Source organism: Perissodus microlepis, chromosome 5, assembly GCF_051167445.1.
Source record: "Perissodus microlepis isolate ML-2025 ecotype Zambia chromosome 5, ASM5116744v1, whole genome shotgun sequence".
In the NCBI taxonomy this organism is placed as follows: Eukaryota; Metazoa; Chordata; class Actinopteri; order Cichliformes; family Cichlidae; genus Perissodus; species Perissodus microlepis.
Genome location: NC_140465.1, coordinates 15,493,763 through 15,515,653, shown reverse-complemented (window position 1 = coordinate 15,515,653; position 21,891 = coordinate 15,493,763). Strand labels below are relative to the sequence as shown.

Sequence of the window (21,891 nt, the reverse complement as noted above, 5' to 3'; positions counted from 1 at the left end):
CCTTGTTTCATTATATTTGAGAGAGTTCTCACTTTCCAGATGACACTACATTCATTTGATTTTTGTTTTTGGTTTGGGGGGGGGGTTACTTAACTTTCCTTGCAGCCACAAAATATGGAAGCTGTAATTTCGATCATTTTGAAAAACTCTGTGTGCTATGTTAGCCCAGTCCCTACACATTTGGCATCAATAGGAAGCCCAGGATGTCCCCGTGACAACACAGCAGGAATCATGTAAACTGTAGAAGTGTTGCTGGACATCTCAGACTTAATTGCTTAACTGCTGGTGAAGGATTGCTCAACACTGCGGCTTTTTTTTTCTTGCTATATTGTTTCATGTAAGAAACACCAAACCAGCAGGGCTGAAACCACGAGTAGTTCGTGGCTCGAAAACAACACATAAATGTATGTGAATCATTGGTAACCATATTACCAATGATTTCCGGTATTTGCCAAAAAGCCATTGTCTGTATTTAAAGTGGTATAAATAACTTGTTTGGCAATAATATGTAAAACAAATGTTAAACGTATCCATCATGAATGATATCGAGTCATCTTGAGCCACAAACAACATTTCTGTTGCAAGGTAGAAGCCGAAATCAGTTTTTGGCAAAGTGACTGTAATATATCCTTTATTTATCTAGTTTAAAAGCCACGTAGTAAATCCTGTTTATTTAGTCTATTTACCAATATAAGTAAAGACATTGCATATAAAAAAACCACAAATGGAAACACTGGAAATCAGTTTTTAGAAGATGATCACTTTTTGGCACAACGCGGTTACCATGGTATTTACTTGTTGTTGGCTCGTGTGCTAACTGTTTCCGACGGTACCTGAAGGCAGCTCGGCGTTCCTTTGCCTCAGTGAGCGCTCGGAGTATGCTTTCCAACAAAGTTAGCGGTTTGAGAACTCAGCTTCAGCCTAATGGTTGTTTTCCTGTTAATTCAAGCGGCTAGACTACACTGACGTAACGCTGGGACTCGATTCTGTTTTCTTCCACTCCTTTTTTTTTTCACTGTAGCTAAAGTAAACTTCCAGCTCAAATCTGGGAGGCTGCGAGCCAATGGAGCGCAGATTGTATGGATGTAGATGAGGCATGCTGCTAGCAAGCTAACTAGCTACGAAGGTAAGAGCAAGAAAGCTAAGAATTATTATCTTACTTTAACTAGTTTTTTGAAGCGTGTTGTTTATTTAGAACTGCTGAACCTAACTTAATGATGGGTAACAGTGAGCCGAGGGTGAAAGTATTTTTGGGGAAGAGCTGACCACTGAAGCGAAGAAGTTCCTAAACTTTGAGAAACTCTAAAGATGAGGCCCAGCAAACTCAGTGCATCTGACTGAGCGAGTGAATGATACAGTCACACTCTCCTTTCTCAGTTAGATTTACTTTTATTTGTTTTTGTATTCAGTGTGTGTGTGTGTGTGTGTGTGTGTGTGTGTGTGTGTATAAACCAGTGATCCTGAAACACTAAGTATCACGGAGTCTGTTTATCTTCTTTTTTAAAATGTGAATTAATTTTTTTATGTGATACTTATTTTCTTTAAAAAGCTGTTTAAAAATATTGGTGTGTCAATTGTTTGCAAACGAGAAGTCAAGCTTGAAGGTGAACCATAAACTGTCTACAGATACCTGACTGTACACAGAAGTTGTCGGATTGCAACATCCTCTTTGACTGGAAGAGTAAACATGTCTGATCATAAAATGCAAGCTTAATGAAGTACTTTTGCAAGCTTTTTGAAATGTGCACACAGTTTACAGAATTGTTAATACTAGGCATACTCCCAAGTTTGATGCTATTATGCTCCGATCCATGCGAAGGTTATCTCCTGTGCAGTCGTCCCATTGGTTAGTTTCTCATTTCACTTGATTGAAATTTTACCGCAGTCACACATTCCTCAGCATTGACCCAAGGGCAAAAGACAGAAGTGGCTTAACCCCTACTACTTCACTGACCCTCCAGTGCAGCAGTAATTACAAACTCATGCTGTGCCGCCCAGCATTGTTTAAACCCACATAAAACCTTAAAGTTTGCTGATGTGTCAGTCACCCCTAGTTGAGTGTTAGAGAATGAGTGTAAAATTTACTAAATGTGTGAGGCCATAAAAAACGTGTTTGGTATTTGGTGTAAATATAATATAACACTGGGATTTAAGAGATAAAGCAAACTGAAACAGAATATACTGTCATGGTAAAACCACCTTTACCAGAAGAAACACCTTTAGTAGTGATAACTTGAAGTAACTTCAGGTTTCTGTATGACTCGCACCATTGAGGTTAGCAATGATCCATTTATATACAGCTCTCTTGTGATATCCCGCCACAGCGTTTCAATTGAGTTGAAGTCTGGACTTTGACTTTCACAAACACCTCCACAAACATTCTATGTCAGAATGTTTGAAAAAGAAAAGAATCAAGGTTTTGCAGTGGTCCAATCAAAGTCCAGACTTCAAACCAATTTAATTAATCTAGCAGGACCTGGAGTGAGGAGAGCTGTACATAAGTGTGGGGGGAAAAACTCAATGAACTGAAGCCATGTTGTAAAGATTGCAAAGAAAAATGGGCTAAAATTCCTCCGCAACGATGTGAGAGACTGATAGTCATAAAGAAACTAAAAGTATTTCAGGTTACTGCTACTAAAGGTGCTTCTGCCAGCTACTGAATCGTGGGTTGAACTTCGTTTTTCCACACATTGCTTCTCAGTTTTGATTTGGTTTTTGTTAAATAAATAATGACACTGTGTAATATGTCATTTGTTGCTGGTTGTTTTTACCTGCTAAGGGTATACGTTTTTCCCTCTTTAACCATAACTGTATACTCATCTTTTTAATTTTAGTTTTTAATGTGTTAAGCTTGTTCACTGTCAGCCACAATTTTAATGCTTGGTTTGCGTGTGATAAACAAATTGTTCCGTGATCAAATCAGGGACTTTTCTTCTGCCAAAGTGTGCATGTAGTGTTTTGTTTGGGGGTTTTTTTTCTCACATGTACGTTAGTTGGTTGGAGTTTGAACCAACATGAAACTTAAGTTGGCTGCAGGCAGCGAGAAGTGTGAAGGTTTGAAACAGGATTCTCTTCCTGTGCGTTTTATTTTTTGATTTTCTTTTTTTTTTTTAGGGTTTGTGGTTTATTAGTGCAGCTTAAAAAGTGTTTCACTGGCACACATTTGTCTTAAGTTGTAAAGTATTGAGGACCGGCACTTAATAATTCTGCATTGGCAGCGGCGGTCTAGCCCATGCACTTATAAAAAGGACTCAAGAATATTCACCAACTGGCTACCATAACTCTGGATGCTGTGTGTTTGGTATCTTTGTGAGAAACAGTTTTACTAGTCATCACATCAAGCATGATGGACTTAAACACACTGTTGGTGGACAGCTGTGATGTGACTAATGCGCTCCTGACTGTGAAATGTTACACTATAATTGCGTCTTTGACTAGGTGTTAAAATGTGGCTAAACATTTCTCATTTACAGCTTTCTCTCAGTTCCTCTTAACTGTAGTTTCCCAGATCAGTGCGGGGTATTATATGGGCTCAGACAGTCTTGGAAAATCCTGGAATTTAACAGTAGCGTTTTACACGAGTACTTAAAAAAATGTGAATTAATTTCTTATATATGATTGAATGCTGTTTTGTTGTTGTTGTTTTGTTTTTGTATAATGTGCTGCTGTATTGTAAAAACAGGCGCTGGTAATAGGTAGGGATGCTTCATCACTACTAATTTGATCGTTATTCTCATGGCATTGTTTACTCATTAACTATGGATGCATTCATTTAACTTTATAACTGACCTTTGATTTTCCTTGAGCCTTAAATATTTGTAAATATATATGTATTTTCAGTTTTTAAGTGAGTAAAGCTTAACTAAACATGCAATAGGGCAAAAGCCATTTCTATAAAGAAATGAGGTGCGCACATATAAAGTAAAAGATGGGCGTACCCACTGTAGGTTTGACCACAAAAAAAAAATCTAAAGCCTCATATTAATAGATACTAAAATTAATATCCAATTAAGATCGCCATTTGCAGCTGTATTTGCAGCTGTACAATTTCCCCTCACTGCTGCTGGATGACAGACAGGAATTTCAGAGATCAGTAAAGCTTCTGTTTCAACAACAGTGAAGTATTAAACTGTTATTAGAAATGTTAACCTGGCCTGTGCACACTTTATCCATTTAACTGTTAGCAATTGCCCGATAGCCACATTATCATCACATTGTTATTGGGAACCTGGAGGGTTGCTTGCTGTGCAGAGCAGCGAGGAAATCAAAGTAGAAATAAAGAGTAAATCCAGAGCAGAACAGCAGAATCAGACAGGTTTCAGGCCTGAAGAGCGGAGCTGAGGATGTAAAAAGATGCAGACTGAGACAGAGCAATGTGAATGGTGGATGATAGGCTGCAGGCACATGTGGACAAGATAATTAACTTTGACTTTTTTTCCTTTACAATAATTTATTAAAATGTTTGTTATTTTGTTGTAGCCAGCTGTGAGGTCAGTTTTAAAATGCAGGCAGTGGCCGGTGGTTCAGTCTTTCACAGTGAACATAACACAACTAACACCACACTTTAAATGTTAGGTGTTGTGTTGTTTTCTGTACCTTTTTTTCTAAGTAGGTTCTAAAATATATTTAACTTCATGATCTCTAATGAAGTTTTCCAATTTTAAAATGTAATCTTAAATACTAATTTTGTTAAATCTAACTTATAATTTGGATAATTAAACATTAAAAAATGAACACTTTCTAAATATCAGTTCATTCCTTCTGTTTTTGCTTAAGGGGAACAAAATCTTTGTCGTGGTATTGAAAATGCTATTGAGTGTCGAGTGTTTTCCTGTGTATCGGTATCGAGTTTGTAATTCTAGTATTGTGAAAACTCTAACCCTCTATGACATCAACCAGTGGTTTCTGAAGCCCTGTTTTAAAGCCTCGAGATGATGATGTCACTATTTTGGCGTTTTGAAAGCCGATTCGATGAGAAACCACACACTTATTGGCTTCTCAGTAAGTAAATAGCCAGGGCGTTATAGCCCAGATTATCTCTCCAAACTAAACTTCGTGCTTTATTCAGTATGACAAGAAATTAGTGACTTAACCCATAAACTCATATGTTTACTGATGTTGGGGTGATGTTTTCCCATAGATGTCTATAGGAGTCAAGGTCACTGGTGGAAGTTAAAATGAATACATATTTAAGGGAATTCCATGTTGCCTTTACGTCTCAGACCTGGAAGCTATGCCCATGTTTAATACTGTTTATGAGTGGGCTTTGAAAAAGACAAAATCTCAGCTGACTGAAGTAGGTGGTAAGCACTGTTCCCAACTACAACCTTTATTTGCATTATTATTAGGTCAAACTAATGCATCTAATATAGCTTAATATAGTCATACAACTAATACATCTAGTGCTATAATAAACCATAAAAAAGGCTGTTGAACTCTTATTTATTTAGCCTTAAAATAAATGGGATGGGCAAACTGTCAGAAAGACCTGTCTGATCAGTTGAGCCACATGAGAAACTAGATTTCCTGAAATTCCCATTTAGAAAACATTTGAAGCCTATTAGACTGCATTACCTAATAGGCGTAAACTTTTTGATACTGCAGAAGAATTGTGTTTTAAAAATCATTTAACTTTTGTTTTTGAAGGAGACACCAAATATCGTCTGTTTGTGTATGCATTATTCCACGTGAAAGGATAATTACCACTTATTTCTTAAACAGAAATCTATGCATTTTCCTGTTATTTCTGATCATTTGATGTACAAAAATGTAGATTATACTTGATTAAATGAATCCTAAATGAGCAAAAGCATTTAAATGGGAGGAGGGTATTTTTCCTGGGTCTGAGGTGCTCAGAAATCTTCAGTGCAGAAAAACCCACCTAGTCAAAGGCAAACTTGAAAGTCTGACATGGCTTAGTATCTGTGAAATGTGTTGAGTAGTGCTCACAGTGTGAAGTCTTAAGTGTAGAAGTCACTGAACCAAAACCTTGCTGCTTTCTCGGTGCCATGTCATTTGAGATCTGATCCCCAAGTGTCTGGGAATTGCTGGACCTTTTTGCGGGTGTCTGAGCACCAACATTCCTGGAAAGCCAAACTGAATATTGAGATTCAGAATGAATGTGAACCATGCAAAGCAGGTGCTCTGTAAATCACGTGAACTATGCCAGTACCATTTGTTTCCCTCTTTTCAGTGCAGGAAGAAAGAGCTGGATGCAAAAAAGCCTCTGTATGGGTAGACCGGAAGTAGGTAGACAGGTGGGGGAAGTTTAAGGGGACACACGAAAATCTATGCTGGTAAAGTTTTAAATTCATGATTGCGTGTTGTTGTTTTTTTTCTCTGCTTATAATCAACCAGGAGATGGCAGTAAACATGCACTGACTCTGGTGTTCTCATCTTTGGTCTGTACTACCTCAAACTCTCACAGTTATTAGGAATAGTTTATAATGATCATAGTGAGAAAATAGAAGCCCAACTCTGTGAGCGAGTCATTTAAATGCAGTTATGAAGTCATAGAGTCATTTAAACCAGATATGAGCTCTGTCCCACAAACAAATTTCCAGCCCTTAAACAAATCACAGTGAACCAGGATCTTTGACTGCTGCAATCCGGCTGCTGATAAGGATAAACTTACTAATAAATAATGAGCTCATGATTAATCTCTTGAATGACTTTGGTGCTAATTAATCTTGTGGTCTATAAAATGTGAGAACAGAAATTTGCAATTTTTTGAGCATGAAAATAGTATGTTTTTGCTTTTTTGTTTTGGCTAATAACAAAAAAAGTCTACCGTCTATTTTTTTTAACAATTTGTTTATCAATGAATTAAAGTGTTATTGTCAGGGGGCCAGTCGATATTGCATTTGTCATGAGATGCACGTTTCAGTCAAAGATGGCCCCACCCATCTGTAAGTGGACTGATAAGAGCATGAAGTGACTTGTAATTTCTCGGTGTGTTGGTCATTGTTGTTGACACAGTTTCAAGCTCACACAGGAGTCGAGTTATGTGATACCATCTCAAGTGTTCAGCCCTCGCTATCCGAGGCCACACCTCTTCAGCAAGCAGCGCTTTCTTAGCGGTGAGTCTCTCACTCCTGCCCAGACTCTGTGCGGCTCAGGTTTTGTGTATCTCCGTTCAAGTTGGGAATTCTGTTGGACACTTTTCACTGGTTGGATTTTTGAGTTTTCCATGAAGTAAAGTAAGTTTGTTTGTTTTTTGGGGTTTTTTTTGTCTCAATGACATTCTTCATAAAACCTACAAACGTCCATGTGCGTTAACTTGGATTAATGTAGAATATCTGTAATTGTACTATTAATGTGAATGCTTATACACAATGAAATTCTTTTACTGAAACTGTTAATTAGTTGTCCTCAAGGATGTAAAGTTGTTCAAAAAATATTACAAACAAGAAAAATATGTTTTACCGGCAGGTAAATCACACCAAACCAAATGCCTACCTGTAAACACTTGACAAGTTTCAGTTCGCTTGCAACTGAGAATGCAACTTCATCCATGCGTGGAAGATAGATGAGTGCAGATTATTTCCCGGGGATTTTAACTTGACTTCAACTTGCCAAGTGGGAAACGGAAAACTCAAAAATGCTCCAAGGCATATAACTGGACTCCCCAGATTTTAATGTAAAGGATATGCTTTGGTGTATTGTTGGAAATGAAAATCAACCTTGAATAATCATACCGTTGATTAAAATGTCTCAGAATAAAGCAGACTAATTGTTTCAGTAACTGAATTGTTTGTACTGACATTATTTGGGCTAATAGAATTAGTGTTGGCTGTTAAGGCTTCATTGAAAGAACATTGATTGATCAGTCCAGTGGTTCTGAAAGGGGCGTCTTTGGCATACTTTGCTATAAATCTTAAAGTTTTGCTGCATCATTTAAGTCCATTTCCACAGATTTGGACCATTAATGTGTATAAAATGAGAATGCTGTGTTCGTTGCTCCCTCCTTGGTTATCTCTGGGCTAGAAACTGATAAGATTGTGACACATCGCTTTAGTCTCGTTCACTTCTCTCAGGGTTGTAACAAGCTGTTCCTGCTGCTGTGCAGCGTTGTTTATTAACCAAACAGCTAAATCAGTGTTAGGATTATGGAGATATCCTTGGCAAATCTTCTTCCCAGTAAGGGGTCTGTTTTGAGGCCCAATTAGAAGTGGGTTTATTTATCATTTTGACTTGCATGTACTTTAACAGTATGCAAGTGTAGTTAAAAACAAAAAACTGTTGTGTACTGTGTAGAATTATGTTGGTCCAGACAGTCGCATGAAATCTGGTGGCACTCCTGACCTATGGATTTTAAAGATTGTGTCGGTGTATCTGCCAAAGATGTGTGGCTGCGTCTATTTATTTATTTATTTTAATTGCTTGGTTTGAGATGTCAGTGCTCAGTGATGATGAGGTGGCTTTTTACTGTTTTGCTGTAACTGTGCAAAAACACCTGGCAGTTATCTGTGATTCAGAGGTGTGGAGGTAACAGTCACAGGTTTGTGGATGTATGTCATGGTTATGTCATTTTTAGAATAGGATAAGATAATGGGATACTTTTATTTTTATTTATTTATTTTTGAAGATCTCTGCATGTTTCCTGGTGTTACCCAATAGATCGACTAACATTAAACTGGTTCTTGTATGACATAGCTGACTTTACCTTGGGTAGTTGTTCCTTTGCTTTCTAGTCTTAGCTGAAGTTAACCAAGCCTGTGTGCTGGAATGCAACCACAGTGGCATTCCTCTGTTCACTCAGTTAATTATTAAACTTCCCAGTTTTTATTTGCCACCAGATGGATTTATAACTCATGCATTGTGAGCCAGCTATGACACGGAGTGAGTTAGTGGCAATCATGACATCAGAGCTTAACAAACAGGCCGTCACAGGAAACACCCTAGACTTGACAACACGTATGTGTACTCATGCTACACAAACGTGTGCTGTGGAAGACTGTGACTACACCTGTCTAAGAGTTCAAAGAGGCAAGTCACACCTGAATCACTTAAGTAACAGGTCACAGATTACGTAATGGGCGGTCTTTGCGAAGCTTGTGTGTTAATGATGTTTGCCTTGGTTTTAGGATTTTTTTTAAATTACGCTATTGGTTTTATTTGAAGCATAATGTCTAGTTATTTAGGATTATTCTCAGTTTTTTCTCCTTGCTGTTGGATTATCTTAGGTCGCAGGCTTTGTGAATAAACTCCCAAATTCTGTATCAAATTTGCCAACACTTGCTTTGTCCAATTCAGGGCTATGACACTAAAAAGAAAAAGAAAAAAAAAGAGGCTGTCACTTTAAATTAAATGAAATTCTTACTTAACAGAAGGACATGGTATGTGACATTATCTTTTGCCTCCACTGAAAAACAGGAACAGGAAGACCATCTACTGACATGGAGGGGAACGGGGAGATCAGCGACACTGACAGCGGCATCATTCTTCATTCAGGTAAAAACAAACAAAAAATCAGTGTTTCAGCATTTATTTATTTATTTATTTTTAAATGTCATAGCACTTTTAGTAAAAAACTATGCACTCTAATCATTGCACACTGCAATATGATCATTACATTGGATATAGAGGTGAGATTTCAAACTGTTCCCCTGAGTCTGTGTCAGTGTAGAACAGCTACAGGCAGGAGGAACAAACTGGGCAACTTTAACAACCTCAAATGCTTTCATTAATGTGAAAGTAGGAAGTAGAGTTAAGTGCTAGACAGTGCTGACAGTTGTAACTCAACATGAAAAAGCCATGTGAGAGTCCACAATTTTAATTTTTTCACCTTTTTTTTTGTTTCCTCGCTTTTCAAAACATTTTTACTAACATGCAAAGAAACTAATTTCAGTAATGACTCTTTGTTGTTCTGTCTTTTAGTTTTTCACTTGATTAATTTTTTTTTTTACTTGAAGATGTCAAACCGTGTCCATTCTTTGAAATATTGTGGTTAAGTAACAAGGCAAATACTTAAAAATATACAAAACTGTCAGTCAGTTACAATCCACACAGTTTTATTTCCACAGGCTGAAGACTGAAAAGTCATCGGCCTCACTAACTGACTAACTAGTCAGGTCGTACTCCTACATGTGTGTGACTACACTGAGCACTGATGTTCCCCTCATGTCCAGTTTGCTGGGCGAGGACCTGTAACACAAGAGTGCTTCGTTTGCAATTTATACGTCAGTAAACTACTTTTTTTTTTTTTTTTTTGGGGGGGGGGGTTGAGAAATGCAAAAAGAATCATCTGATTTCAAAGGTAATGGACCTTTGCAGTAAGATGGAGTAAACTTTGCTAAATATGAAGTTTGACATACAAGGTCAGGATCTATGTCAATCTATGTCCATGCAAACTCCATGAATCCCCTCTTTTTAACAGTGTGTTTTGATTATTACCAGTGAACGGATGCAGAATTAAAGCACTTCGGATGATTCTTTTGATACACCCTGTATTGCAGACAGTTAAAATAAGATCAACACTGTAACTACTGGAAAGTACGGTTGTTCTTGATTGCATCATTGCAATGATTCTCATCTGCATCTTTGCTTGGTTTTTCCCATGCAGTGTGTCAATTATCAAAATGGTAATAGACTATTTCGATTTGAAACGGGCATTGAAACCCACATCTGACCTGTAAAGCATAAAGTCATTTCTCCCTTTTGCCGTAAACGAGTGCTGAAACTGAGCAAGCACATCACACATCAAACCAGATAAATTTATCACAGCACATGCTTTCAAGTCACTCTTAGTAAAACCTAAAGTATATTATATTTTTAAGCAACAGTGTCGATGATCTCTTGAGATCACTGCTGACTTAGCAAAACAGTATCCTTTTAGAAAATAACAGAATTCACCCAAACATGGAGTTATACCCTGGTAGCAGAAAAATCAGTTATGTTCTCGATAAAATAATCTCCACTAACTTTTCACTTTTAAGAAGTCATTCCTTCCCATTCAAGGTCAGGTAGATGTTATCTACCAAGTTAAACAAACAACAGGATGAAATCAGTGCAGCAGAGACCATAGTTTTCATTCTTCACATTCATGGAAACCTTTTGCTGCCTACAACCTACACAATGCAACCGCTGCTGACACTTGGGTCAGAAATTTGGACGGTATGCTTGTAGTAGCCATTGTATTCAGAGATGTAAACAGAGATGAGGAATAGCTAAAAGAGGTTATGTCTGCCTAACTCTATAACCACTTTTTTGTTTTATTTACACATGAAAGCATCTTATTTCAGTTGTTACAGTTCCATAACTTTAGGGTCAATTCAAACAACTTTGTGAGTTTTGAAATATGAGTAATGCCCATGTCTTCCTTAGGAGGACATAATGAGATGTAAAAACATTTTCACTTGTCAAGATCTAATAATATCCTGTAACAGTGAGTAAATAGACATTTTTGTTATTGAACAACTTCAATAAATATCCAGCTACAGCTTTCATGAATTTGGTGCAGTAGGAATGAAGTCCAACAATGCAGCGCACATACTGATCATAGCAGAGCAGGGCGAGTTGCTCGTTGGTCACAAATGCAGGGTGGAAGAGGTTAAACAATTTGCCTGCCCAAAGGCGCAACTGGGCATTTTAAGTTCAGCCCTTGTAAACATGCTGGTCTTTGTATTCTGTCATTTTTTGGGGGGAGGATTGCCACAGTTTACTTCAGGGTGTCAGTAAAGTTGCCTCTCCACTTTGGTTATCTTCCTCACAGTATCATATAATTAACGGCAAACATTAGCTGTTTTGTTTTTGCACACACATTAGTTTCTGCTGATTTGCTGTGGCCCCTCTGAAATTCCTCACGCCCTAATTGAGCCGCATGATCTTTGTTCTATACAATGAAAAAATGTCACACCAGAAAGAATAGGGTGATTATGACTGTGAGGAAGAGGAATTTCTCAGCCTATTGTAGTGCTGTCACTCTTTTTTTTTTTTTTCTTTCTCCTGTCGCGCCTCATATGTTTGTCAGTACCTGCAGGGATTCTGTTAATAATCTCTGAAGGTATGTGGTGCTTAATGGATGATGCCTGAAACCACTCCCATAAGCCGGAGACCTAATGGCATTAGTCACCAAGGCTACAGACAGCACCAGTCGAACGCTCGCGTTGTTTATAGTTACAGAGAAGCTGACGGTTATTTTGCTTCAGTGTTACTAATTAAAACAGCAGATAAAACAAAGGATTCGTTCTTCTGTCCACTGTTATTGTTGCTTTTAGTTTCAGTGGCCTCCATTGTTAATCTGCTTCAATGATATGACTGAATAGATTTACAGACATAAAAGTATACATCATAAACAACCCTTTTATATACACACCAGGAAAAAAAACTAGATTTAAACAGCACAGTACAGATAAAATATGTGAGTAGAATTGAATTTGTATCTCAATGGTAGTCTGACTTCTCTGTAAGTATGACATTGAATGATTTTTAGTGTCTTTAATCAGTTTCTTGTTTTTGTGGTGAATTTCTTTTAAGATCCAGGCATTTTTGTGCACACAGAGTTGTCACTTTAGCACAACACATTTCAGAAGCAAAAGGAGGATGGTGTTGAAACCACACATCTGCAACACAATGTCAACAGAAACTGAGCATGTTAAGCTTCACAAAGGCGGGAGCTGTTGCAGGACTCTTCTTTGGAATCGAATCAAATTTGTCTAGGTTCAGCCAATGAACCAGCAACGTGTATGTGCTTTGGTATCTTTAAGAAGAGCTGACTGTTTTTTGTATTTACCTTTATGAGTGATGTCAAATACCAGGTGAAAATAATTAAATATTGTGTGTTTTAGAGGATTCACTGCTTTTCATCTATTTTCCTTTAGTTTATTTGGACAGGTTTATTTGAGTTATTTAGCCATCCATCCATCCATTTTCTGCTGTTATTCCGTTTTGGGGTCACAGGGCCACCACATTTCATGAAAGTAAATTCAAGATGTTTTAAAAGTTGGAGGCTGACTCATCAGGCTGTGAATCTTATGGCTGTCCCTGTTTGACCTCCATTGGAGTTGGACAGTAGCATGCTTAGATGTTTCTTTAGCCCTGAAGTTTACTATTCCTCTCCCTGCACATGTGTGTAATTATTGTACATGTTGTGTAACCGCTGTTAAGATTTCAAATCTCGGTCTAAGATTTAAAATCTCATTTTTCTCGGGTGTTCTTGGTAGTGTTTCTGTCATCTTGCTGATACACAATGACAATCATCACTGAGTTTCTGCTTAAGTTACAGTTGTCACAGGTGCTTTTAATGACTTTTTTTTTCTTTTGGATTTAAGTGTCATTGGAAATTTTTGCTTTTGCTTTACCTTGTAAAGTCTTAACCATCAAGTAACTGACAAAAAAAAAATTTTCTTTGAAAGTGGAGTGTTTATTGAACCTTTTAACACATTTTTCTAAAAAAAAAAGAAATTAAATACATCTCAGATTTTTCTGGGGGGGGAAATCACATCGATGCTGAGGTCCCAAAAACACATGCATCAAATATAATATATTTTCTTAGTAATTTATTATGTATTTAAATAAAGAAATACATGAATGTCACATCATCTCAGATTTGTTCATGTGCTCCTTTGCCATTGCAGGATCTGACAGTCCAACAACCCACACAAAGGATGTGACCACACACACACGGGCCATAAAGATCAAACACCAGGAGCTCCAAGAGAAGTTAGAGATGTGCATACATGAGCTGAGGAAACTGTGCATCCGAGAAGCTGTAAGTAACGCTTACTCCACTGGTCATCCACAGATCAACCGTTTAAAACCTGGCGAGGCTGCATATTACAATGAAACATGTCACAGAACAAATGATTCACATCTAATTCATCTCTTCATTAAAGTCTTAATGGTTTAAGTAGATCTACACAAAGTAAAGACAATTGTTAGGAAATTAGGCAAGCTGTCACAGGTACAGCTTTTGCGCACACTGGAAGCACACTGCAGATGATTCACCCTCCGTTTATGAAGGATTAAAGTGGTGGGGCAGTTTTCTTGTTATGTTTTCGTGTCAAGTGACCTGCAGGAGGGACATTTCGTGTTTGTTTAATGAGAATATTGGTAGCACAAGTGGATGCACAAATATGTGTGGATGCACAAATATGTATGAATGCAAAGTGACCTAGGATGGGACGCTAATACGAAATCACAGGACAGTCATAGGTTGCAGTTTTTACATGCTCCATTTCCAAATCAACCCGTCCATCCTTTTTAATCACTTATCTAATACGTGGTTGCAGATGAGCTGGAACTGATCAACAATCATCTCTGGTTTAAAACCAGAGCGACGGGCAGTTAGGAGACCCTGGTTAAAGGATCGTAGAGGCCGGCTGCTCTGATAAGATCTCTGAAGTTCTCCTATACAAGCAAGGGCCTGTGCATGTAGACCTTTATAAGTTAGTAACAGAATTTTACAGTGGATTCAGACTTTCACTGGAAACTAGTGAAATGGTGCAATAATAGGTGTAATATATGACCACAGCTAGTTTTTGTTAGCAGCCTAGCTGCTGCATTTTGCACCAGTTTGAAATAATCTATGGAGGACTGAGAGATGCAAAATTGAAAAGTGAATTGCAATAATCAAGGCAGGAGAATATTAAAGTGTGAACTAAAAGTTCCAGGTGATTGAATGACAGTAAAGGTTTGATTTTTTTATTTTATTTTTTTTATTTGTGAGGTGAAGTAAACAAGATCTGGTACACTCTGGTCAGGTCTCCAGTCCATCACAGAGAATTTCCAAATCACAGGAAAAGATATGAAATTTTAGCCAATTTCAAAAGTGAGTCATTCAAAATAGTTCAGTGCCGCAGTGAGACTGAGACTTCATCTCAGCTATTCTCTCTTTTCCTTTTAGGCCATTTAAAAGGAATAAGGCCAACACCAATTCTAACTAATGCATTTTCAAGGTTATCTCCGTTATCCATCGTACCTGTTCTCTGTTATCCCATTTCCTTTCAGATAGACCGTGGAGAGAAATCAGTCCATGTAATGTGGCCGTAGTGTATGAATGCATTATAGCTGTTAAAGACTTTTAAGCAGTTTCAGCCTCAGTTTGGATCCAGCATGAGACTTTTTTTCACGTCGTTATTTTTCATGTTAAGTCTTTTCTATGAAATGAAATCTAGAAATTTCCCAACTGGACACACAGATTCAGGCATGTCCATGACGTGCATGGGTGCTCCGGGGAAAAATCCCAGGCCGGATCATTCTTTCCTGCTGACACTTGGGCAAGGCAGTCCTGTTGGGACATGCTCTAGGTGAACTAATGAGAGTCATGATACCTCTCCCAGATCTCGGTGACAAAAGAATAAGTAAGCTTATTGGCTACACTTGAGATTTTGTCTGTCTGTAAAGGCAGTTGACTTTGAGTAACTCAAAGTACGAGCCTCTTTTGTCTGATCTTTAATGAAATCGGAAACAGTGCTTTGCTTTTCTCTGGGTTCAGTGAAGACACGGGTACTTAATACAGTGGGAAAGTGAAACCCAAAGAATGTGTTGTGAAATAAAATCTCTGCAAATGCAAAATTGTGCAACCACGTCTCTGCACCTATAAGTCTGAACATGTAAAGAGATAAGAGGTAGATACTTGTACACCATTTCAGAACTACAACATGGAGATGGTTGAGTAAACTGAATGGGGGGGGAAAAACTGCCAGGAACAAAACTGAAGAGATTCATCGGTGTTGATTTTCAAAAGAAGCCTTGTTTTGATTGACCATTTAACCAAGCTTCTGTGTATCCTTATAAAAATAAACTTTCATTCATGCTGAGATGTTGCTTTAGGGACATTTGGATTTTAATTAGTTACATATTGTTTAGGAGCTGACGGGCCGGCTGTCAGAAGATTATCCTCTGCAGCCAGGAGAGAAGGCCCCGCAGGTTCACCGCCGCGTTGGAGCTGCGTTTAAACTTGACGAACTCAAAATCCCTCGAGGAGCAGAGGTATAAGCCAAATTTGGAGACTGCACAATGGAATAGTGTCCTCTTGTTGTTGTCTGTCTCTCTGCTAAACTGCCGTAACCTTTGCAGGATTCAAAATTGAGTTCAGTCGACGCTTCTCTAGCGCTTCAGATGAAGATATATGAAGCTGCACGGAAGCTCTGTGAAGAGGAAAACTTGAGCAAGTCTGTGAGGAAGAGCCGCCTGCAGCAGTGCAAAAGAGAGGAGAAGAAACTCAAGCATCTACAAGAGACGGCGTTCAGCCTTCGACTGGAGCATGGCCGATCATCACCACTCCCTGCTCTCAGTATTATGCAACAAGGTAAGGTGACAATTCAAATCATAAAGGCTCTTCATAGAAATGTTTAATTTTAATACTGAGTGTCTTTCGGTTTTGTTTTGTTTTTAGATCTTGGCACATCTGATGACAGCTCTCTATCTGATTCTGTTGTGCAAGATGAAGGTAAGGTTTTTGCTTATTTCTTTGAAAGCACTTTCTTTCCTTCTTTCATTTTTTTGGTTTAAAACCCTCACAGAGTTTATTAGATGACTAGTTAACCACAGAAACTTCATGAGAATTCAAATGTTTCCTAAATACTGTCATTCACAAAGGTAGAGAGTCTGTGGTGACAATAAATGTTATCCATGCAAAATTCTTTACCATGCACATCATTTGTGGGGGGGGTTTGTTCTGTTTTTTCCTAGAAGTCACAAGTCAGTCTTCACAGCCTTCTTCAGGACTCCCTTATCCAGCAGAGACGGATCCTCCCCAGCTGCTCCCTCTGTCCACGCAGTCTTGCGTGGATGGCGCCTACATTTCTCCATGTGTGACTCCGCAGTCCCTGCAGCTGAACCTGAGTCACTCTCCCCATCCAAGCGTTGACTTGAGCTTTACCTCGAGGCCAGCGTATGACCTTCCTCCCATCGAGCACTCCCCATGGGCCGAGTCAAGTCTTGACCAGCCCTACCAGAAGAGCAAGAAGTCGCACTCGTCCATCAAGATGAGGTAACCCAGGCTATCCATTATAACTCCTTTCCTGTTTATCAAGTTGTGAGGATTGGAATTGGAAACACAAATTATGATTTGTGATGTTATGTAAACGAACGTTGGATTCTTTGGAAGGAATCCAGTTGGATTTTTTCCAAAGAACCTGACGACCAAATGAGATTAAAAAAAAAAAACATCCTTTCACTTCTAAAATCTAAAAGGAAACTGTTAATTAACACGTTAACAGTGTAAGAAATTCCTTTATTTCAAAACAGGTCATCTTCATCTACTTTAGAGAAGCCATTTTTAAAAAGTAACCTTTTTTTCACTACAACCATTAATTAAATAGAACATGTCAAACGTCTAATACTGCCATTTGTTTTTGCAGCAGTCAGTGTGCAGAGCCAACTGTAACTCTTTACATAATTATATATAGAAACTCCTGCCCCTGATCATGTGTATTCTTCTATTTGTTTTCATTTCTAAAAGGAACAATTGCTGTTTGCCACAGTATTAAATCACTCAATGTTTGATATGTCAAAATGCATTTATCAAAGTGTGTGTGTGCGTGTATATGTCCACACTGTCCACCCTTCATGTAGTACCCACATTAACCATTCATAAGATATATTGTTATATTAATTAATTACTCTCCTATGTTGTGTGTTCAGCAGCCCAGCCAAACCGGAGTCTTTGCCACCTTTGGAAGCTTGTTTAGCACAGTTGGCTCTGCCTGTTCAACTTTCCCATCTAAAGCTGAGTCGCACCCAGTCAAACAGTACACCCTCCACACCAGAGATGCGAGTGCACAGACAGCTCTCCCTCAGGTAGCTATACCTCACACATATCTGCATGTTGAAATCGCACCCTGTGTGGTGCTCCTTTACAGAATGGATTATTTAAGAATATAGTTAAAGTTATTTAAGCCTCATGCAGTTTCTTTGCAAAGTAGCTTTGTTATTGTGTTTCTTATAATTATTGTGGTTTGCACAGGCTGTCCTCTCCTGACTCTGCATTTGAAAAGGAGCGCGGTCGCCCCCGAGGCCCGAGGAGGCGGCTGACCGAATACTCAATAACTTTACCAGAGACTCCATCTCCTACACTGAACTACAGAAGCCATGCTAGCTCTGAGGACAGCAACTCTGAAAACTCGTTTCCTTCTTACAATAGCTCCCCGTGTCGGGAATTGACTGGTGATTTGCCCAAACAATTTCCATCTGCATTCCTGCTCCCCAGCCCAGTTGGCAGCTATGGACCTCAAGCTTTCCCGCATGCTGGCTTTTACCGTAATCCCCGGCAGCAGCCCAGTCCTGGTATTCCAAAAGCCTATTACAATGAAGAACTGATCTACAATGAGATGGATATGCCACGGAGCTATTTCCCCCAGCAAGCTCCTTGTTCCTCGAATAGATATGATTATAGGTATAAAGACACTGCAGTACTTCACCAGAGAGTACAGAGGCCTTTTGCTCCTGATATTAGAATCACCCCGCCAGCAAATTGGGACCATCCACACTGCCACGCTAATGGTCTCCCACGACAAGCAGTGAACGAACAGCTAAAGTCGTGGCACAGACGCAGTCAGCAAAGAGCACCCAGGTCTCGTTCCCTTGACAGACAGGGAGCAGTGCGGATGAAAAACGTGTTTGTCGGAGAGTCGCCCCGCTACCAAACTCAGCAGTACCATGAGCAGGTAAATGAGCTAAGCTTATTCTTGTTTTCAAAGCCTTTCATTCTGCTTTCTTTAATAGAGTCATAAGTAGGTGAGAAATTGAACAATACATAAATGCTGATATGATACAGAGAAAAAGTTTCCATTGTGATGATCTGACACAGTAACACTGTACACCTGTCTCAGTTTTTAAATGCTGGCAGCTGTTTGAAGTGAAAGTGAACAATTACTTTGTGTTGCTGCGACAGGGAGAATACGCTGCTTTTCACTGCTGTACGCACGTCTCCACATGTTCATCTTTTCTTTCTGTTGATCATTTCCAGGTTATTCAGAGAGGGACTCTCCACAGAGCTGCAGAGGGTGCTCAAGGCCGCTGGTTTGGAGAGGACGCCTCTCACTTTTACAGCCAAGTATAAAGAGAAGAAACTTGGATGCCAAACTTAACTCTGTTAATGTAAAGGCAGCATATTTTCCCATTATACCAAAGTGAGATAGAATTGTTTGATTTTCTTTGTTTTTTGGCCATTTTAATATTTATAGGTTAAGCATTGATCTGAATGCCAGTGAATTACTATTAATGAAGCAGCCAGCTAAATTTAGGTCAATCCATTGATTAAACCTTGCAGGTTTCTTATCATTCCTTCACATCTGAAGCAATCAAACAAAATGAAAAATGGAGGAAGAGATGACATGAGATCCTACAAAAAATCAGCTACCAAAATGTGCGTAGTGTAGTCAGATGTAAAGTTGTATTAGAAATGAATCTGGGATGAATTGATAATGCCAGATTGATATTGAACTACCTTAGGTACTTTAGATCCACACTAACATGTTTTTGTTTTAAAACACAATGGATGTGCGTCCTGCATCTATAACATGCAGAATTAAACAGGGTTAAAAAAATAATGCTTTATGGTGCCTTAAATGCAGTAATGTGGACATGATGTATAAATGTATTTAAAACAAGAAAATACACGTGTTAGCACGGCCTTAATGTAACATAGATGTGGTTATCTCTAGCTTAAAACAAACCAAATAATTAATCATCTTGAGAAATGTACCCCCAGACAGAGAAACTAAGTTTCTTCTGTTTGCTAGTTGGAAAACTAATATACTCGTTTTCATTCTACCTGTATGAAGGAAAGGAGTCTACTGCCAAAATAATGTAAATTAGCAACACATCCTTTGTAAGTGTGTGTTTGGGTTGTTTTTTTTTTATCATGTTGCCTGAGATTAATGAAGTCACAGTTTTACTGAACTTGTGCTGCTTTATTTCAAGATCCCAGGTTTGACCTCTTTATCACATACTTATGGAGGCAAATTTGTCTCAATGTTATACTTGTTACAACTGGCACAGCTACAGAAACATTTGACTTGAACTAACAGACTTAATCAGCTAGTTGAAACTAGACACTAACTCATCCATGTGGGATGGTGGCAAATTGAGCAGAGGCTTGAGGCTTGGCAGCTATTAGTGTGCCAAATTGTAATGTTTTGAACTTCATCCGTGCCTTTACCTGCGTCTGAGAGAGCAGCTCACTAACCTTTCTGTTAGCAGCAGTAATAGTTTGACACTGAGGTAGACACAAACACTCCAAGCCCACCACTCTCAACCAAACAAACTTCAAATAATAGATATTTGAGAATCAGAGTCATGTAGAGCGAATTCAGCTACAGATACACACTGACTGGTCTCTCACAGTAATCTATTTATCTTAATTTATTGTGATTTGCACCACTGGACCTGTGAAAAGTCAGACTTGAAATTAAATTAAATATGGACCAGAGTTTGCAAAACAAATCAGGTGTCTAGTTTACAAAAAGAAAAACAGACCACAATCATGTTACCCTTTGTGTCTCTTTTTTTACTGTCTTTTTTATTTATCATTTACAGTAGTTCAAGTGGAGTTATTGTGTTATGTTGCTGTTTTAAAAAGAAATCTGTGAAAGTGTTTTCCCTGTGGAGATAAATAAAGATTATTGTTTGAGTATTGTTGAGTTTAATTAGCTTATATTGTGTGTTGTGACGGGATCTTTGTAATACAAATATTCCTGAAGACATTCTGACATGTCAAGGTAGAAAAAAATTTATGTAAATGTACGCAATTATGGCCATATCGTTGCTTGAATGATTAATTTTCAAGATGCTGGCTCACTATCACACTGTCTGGTCGTCCTCGGCCACAACCGATCATGTGACTTGGACTATCACTGCCTTTTGTGCCATTTACCTTTGAAAGAGCAAGGATGGCATACGATCATACAAAATATGACTGAGAAATAAGAAGAGGAGCTAACAAAATATTAATTATGAAGTTAAGTGTTTTGGGGATGGTTTTACATTTAGAGTAAATGTGCTGATGCTAGAATTTTTATATAAACTTCACGAATACAGAAAACAGTGTGAGATGAAGTAACACACTACTTAGTCATTTATGATTAAAGACATCCTCGTTAATGTGAGTGGAATGTTTATGTTTTTCTTTGTTTTTTGGCCACTTTAATATTTACAGGTTAAGCATTGATCTGAATGCCAGTTACTATTAATGCTATTAACATTAATTACTATTAACATTGAAGGGAGAAACCCAATTTGATAAACTGTAAATGGAAAATTTTGCATTAATATTTGAGTAATTACCCATAACAGCAGGTTAGCCACTGTTTTATATCTGAGATGCACAAAGTTAAAAGAAAAAAAATATTACCATGTATATTCTTAGTGTTTCCAGAAAACTGCACAAGTCTACTTTTAATCCCTCAGTCATAAAAGGCTGATGGGTTATTATCATCGCTGCCACATTTGTGGACATCATAACTGGTAAACGAGGCAACTTAGGATTTTTAAATTGCTACTGTAGATGCAATAACTGAAAATCTTGAAGGGGTTTAACTATTGGTGATCTTGACTTAAAGGTCAAGGTAAGAGGTCAAGTTTTCTGATAATCTCATGAGCATGATAATTCAAGAAGAAAGTTATGACGTTTCACATAAATACAATAGCTGCATCTACTAAAGGCTGCGGGGTAGCACAGGGGGGGACAATTTTGGTTAATTGAAATAAAAATAGATACTGAACAATATTGTACACATAAATTATACATAAATGTCCTTATATTTAGTGTTTGACACAACACTTCAAAAAGTGTTGTACAAACAATAATAAAATCCTTCCAAACTGGAATAATTAAAAAGAGTTAAATTATTGCTGAAACGAATAAATGGCTAAACTCAAAACAAAAGCTAATTAGAAGAAACGAAAGTGTAATAGTTATGCACGATAGTAAATTAATTTTGATAT

At 38.1% G+C, this 21,891-nt stretch overlaps 1 protein-coding gene across 3 annotated transcripts; it reads left to right on the top strand.

Annotated features, from left to right (window-relative positions):
• Nucleotides 1-845: 845 nt before the first annotated feature.
• inavab (innate immunity activator b) lies at nt 846-21,071 on the top strand. Of its 3 annotated transcripts, none has more exons than XM_084928175.1 (10): nt 846-1,126; nt 9,376-9,453; nt 13,578-13,711; nt 15,811-15,933; nt 16,021-16,252; nt 16,340-16,393; nt 16,636-16,936; nt 17,593-17,745; nt 17,912-18,611; nt 18,914-21,071. In XM_084928175.1, the coding sequence occupies exons 1-10, from the start codon at nt 1,090-1,092 to the stop codon at nt 19,004-19,006; spliced, it is 1,905 nt and encodes a 634-aa protein (XP_084784301.1). In that variant the 5' UTR covers nt 846-1,089; the 3' UTR covers nt 19,007-21,071. The 3 variants fall into 3 exon arrangements, with proteins under 3 accessions (XP_084784301.1, XP_084784299.1, XP_084784302.1); XM_084928173.1 differs by having other exon boundaries at nt 17,590-17,745; nt 18,914-21,070; XM_084928176.1 differs by lacking the exon at nt 846-1,126 and adding an exon at nt 4,740-7,199 and having other exon boundaries at nt 17,590-17,745; nt 18,914-21,070.
• The last annotated feature ends 820 nt before the right edge of the window (nt 21,072-21,891 follow it).